Source organism: Triticum dicoccoides, chromosome 2A (genome assembly GCF_002162155.2).
Source record: "Triticum dicoccoides isolate Atlit2015 ecotype Zavitan chromosome 2A, WEW_v2.0, whole genome shotgun sequence".
Lineage (NCBI taxonomy): Eukaryota > Viridiplantae > Streptophyta > Magnoliopsida > Poales > Poaceae > Triticum > Triticum dicoccoides.
This window is the reverse complement of record NC_041382.1, coordinates 744,005,510-744,009,306: the sequence shown is the minus strand read 5'-3', so window position 1 is coordinate 744,009,306 and position 3,797 is coordinate 744,005,510. Positions and strand designations below refer to the sequence as shown.

Below are 3,797 nucleotides of genomic sequence, written 5' to 3'. Positions count from 1 at the left end.
CACAAAATTTCATATATTTGTCTTCTCCATAATAAACACAAACAATATAGTTTGAGTTCCAAAACTCACGGAGCTGTATCCGAGCACACAAATGGTTCGCCTTCCCATTTCTTCTCAGTTCTGCTGCTAGGACACTTAACTTGTAGAATATATATCCAAGAACTATATCCACGAACAGGGTTGGTACTAATTTACGGAGTTGGCAGAAGCCAGCAATCATCAAGAATGGGCCTGCAAACAAAAAGAAAACATGATTTGAGTTGTGCGCAATGCTTCCTCAGATACTTTGCAGGTAGGCCATTTGCTATTTCTTTGATTGCCATTAAATCAAGATAAGATGAAACTAGTACAGTGTCAAGAAAACGCATGAATAAGAGCAACCAACGGTGTCATATTCAGATTATATTTGGGAAGGGCAAAGATTTGCAAATTCAGTGATGCTTAATTTTTTTTGGAGGAACAAGTAATTAATATTTGCTCCATCTGTAAAGAAATATAAGATCATTTAATCTAAACGATCTTATATTTCTTTACAGAAGGAGTATTTTTTTTGTTTGTTCAATGCATATTAGAGACAAGAAGATGAGACAAATAGCTGGTGTGATTGCACTGCTACTTGCTGTCAGTAGAATGAGTAAGCCGATTCCTGACTGCATTGCGCAGAAAAAAGCAGCTTGATGGTTGGGGGAAAGCAGCTTGAAGTTTGCGCGCAGGGAGGAGGTGCCGTTGGGCACCGTGGTGGCGTCGTCAATAGCTAGACCGAGCAAGGTTGATGCATCAGTACAGTTTTGAAGATGGAGCAATGGTAGTTGGCGGCGGCGGCCTCTGAGAGCACGTCCGACCAGTGTGTGCTCCAGAACTGGCAAGTGGTTAGGTTGGGGTCTCAGGTCTTAGATGTTAGGTTTGGCTGCGATGTCTGTTTGGTATTAGGCTCAGGCTATCTGCGCCCCTTCATCAACTGGATAGGTGTAGCGACAGTTTGTTGCTTAGACGGCGACTTTAGTCCTACTATTGTATGACTTTATAAGGTCTTGTGAAAATAATTAATAAAGTGGCCATATGCATTATCCAGATACAGAGACCGGGAGTCATCCTTCCTTTTTTAAAAAAAATCAAACGATTTTATATTTCTTTATAGAGGGAGTACTTTTTTGTTTGTTCAATGCATATTAAAGACAAGAAGATGAGACAAATAGCTGGATATCTGTGATTGCACTGCTACACGCTGTTAGTAGAATGAGTAAGCCGATTCCTGACTGCATTACGTAGAAAAAAGCAGCTTGATGGTTGGGGGAAAGCAGTTTGAAGTTTGCGTGCAGGAAGGAGGTGTCGTTGGGCACCGTGGTGGCGTCGTTGATAGCTAGACCGAGTAAGGTTGATGCATCAGTATAGTTCTGAAGATGGAGCGATGGCAGTTGGCGGCGGCGGCTTCAGAGCACGCCCGACCAGTGTGTGCTCCAGACCCGGCAAGTGGCTAGGTTGGGATCTCAGGTCTTAGATGTTAGGCTTGACTGCGATGTCTGTTTGGTATTAGGCTCAGGCTATCTGCGTCCCTTCATCAACTGAATAGGTGTAGCGACAGTTTGTTGCTTAGACGGCGGCTTTAGTCCTCTATTGTATGACTTTGTAAGGTATTATGAGAATAATTAATAAAATGGCCATATTCATCATCCAGATGCAGAGGCCGGGAGTCATCTTTTCTTTTAAAAAATCAAATGATCTTATATTTTTTTATAGAGGGAGTATTTTTTTTGTTTGTTAAATGCATATTAGAGACAAGAAGATGAGACAAATAGCTGGATATCAGCCGATTCCTGACTGCATTGCGCAGAAAAAAAAAGCAGCTTGATGGTCGGGGGAAAGCAGCTTGACTCAATGGATAGTACGAATTGCGCACGAAGAAAAAAAATGAAGCTTTCACATCAGAACTTGTACAAAATTAACCAAGAAACCTGTCCATAAATACATACCAGCGACGATCCCGGCGTGGTAGCTGCGGCAGCGGAAGAAGTGGCCGCGGTCCCTGATCTCGCGCAAGGCGAGCAGGACGGGCCGGAGGGGCTCGGCGATGAGCGCGTTCCATATGGCCACCAGCTCCTCCCAGCCGTGCCCAGTCGTCGGCCCGTCGGTCTCCTCCGTGGGTAGATCCTCCGGGGTGAGCTCGGACGCCCACCACTGGTTGAGGGCCGGAGCGCTAGGGCGTGCGCTGCACAGCCTCAGCACGCTGCATCTGGGGTGCTTGGTGAATTGGAGGCGAGGGGCGCAGGAATCGGAGCGGCGGCTCCGTGTGGCACCGGGAGGGACGAGGGAGCTTGCGCGGAAGAGGCTGTGGGAGGAAGCCATTGTCGCCGAATTTATCGCCATGGCGATTGTTACGGTCGCTTTTCGAGTATTTATATGGTGGAAGAAATCTCGGCGCTAGGCGTCGTGGCGGCCTATTAAAGGGACGAGCCGGATTCTACCAGGAGTTCGGTCGAGTTTTGCTACACTTACGCGCAGATTCTACGTGATGTTTGGTTACGGACTGACGTGGGATTGAAGGATTGAGAAATCACGCTGGTCGGCCCCACCAGGAAAATCAGGGGGGCGAGAGATTTGTTAGGAAAAAGTTATCCGTAGCCTGCAGCCCGTAACTGGTCCGTAGGTCTAGAATTTTCGAGTTCGGTCGGGTCACCTAAAGCCGAGAGTTCAACTCCTCGATGGTGGGCCAAAATCACACTGCTATGAAAGCCGATTACAAAGATGTTCCCCCTCTATAAAAAATAGATTACAAAGGTTGTGATATATGCGCTATTTGTCATAACCTAGGATTTTCTCTTTTCTCGTAGATTCGATTATTTGCACCGTTTTATCTTTTAAACCGTGTGTCTAAATATCGAATCGTTTTTAGTGATGGACTTCTCACGTCGAGATCTTCGAAATTAAATCCCATGTTAAAGGTTTTGACAAACATTTTTCACGGAAAATATCCAAAGACGGAAGCATGGTTTTTCTTTTTCATTTTTCTGTTCCTTTTTTGGAAAGGCGCAATTGTGCTTTGCAAGTAAGGGGCTGTTTGGTTCCCAGTCACAGTTTGTCAAGCCAAAGTTTGGCTGCTATAGTTTAGTTGGTATGTGTTTGGTTTTTGCCACACTTTATTTCCTCTATGGCCCACTTGACATAGAAATAACTTTTTTGTCAACTTCTGTCAAAGTTTGGCGTCTAATTTTTCAGCCACACTTGTGTGGCTTGTCATACTTGTGTGGCTGGCCACACTTTGGCTTGGCCACACTAGTCTCCAACCAAATAGATCCTAAATTTGTGCCTCCACGAGAAGCAAATCTATGCCTATCGCGAAAGAAAAAAAACGCTTCTTCTTTTCTGAAGTAAAAAGGAATATGTTTTCTTCTTTTTCGAGAGGTGGTTGTGCCTATCCCGGAAGCAAAAACTGTATTAGTTTTCTTTTTCGAGAGACGAGGTTGTGCCTCTCGCGGAAGCAAATCCGTACCTGTAAGAGAAGCAAAATTATGCCTCTCGAGGATCCATCTTGTTTGTTTTATAGTGATAAAGAATTAGTTCAACATTTATTATTTGCATGTATTGTTGCCAAACATGTTTGGTCTTTTGATTCAAACTTATTTCAAGTTGATACACCTACTTGTTTTGAGAATATTTGGGCTTTGTGGCATTTACACAAAAGTAAAACTGTCGTGGAATTGTCACGGCAGATGTCCTAGCGAAAGAACTTAGTCGTATGGCCATCACAACTAGGAAGCTTAAAGGGGTTAATCGGGACAAAGGACATGAAAGGTTTTATA

General features: G+C 44.3%; 1 protein-coding gene across 1 annotated transcript in view; it reads right to left on the bottom strand.

Annotated features, from left to right (window-relative positions):
- LOC119352211 overlaps nt 1–2,376 on the bottom strand; it is a 3,970-nt gene extending 1,594 nt beyond the window's left edge. Inside the window, exons 1-2 of the mRNA XM_037618916.1 lie at nt 1,971–2,376; nt 70–231 (exon numbers count right to left, since the gene is read on the bottom strand). Of these exons, the coding sequence (XP_037474813.1) occupies nt 70–231; nt 1,971–2,364 (556 nt within the window). The 5' untranslated portion in view covers nt 2,365–2,376. The remainder of the gene's footprint in view (nt 1–69; nt 232–1,970) is intronic.
- Nucleotides 2,377–3,797: the final 1,421 nt, after the last annotated feature.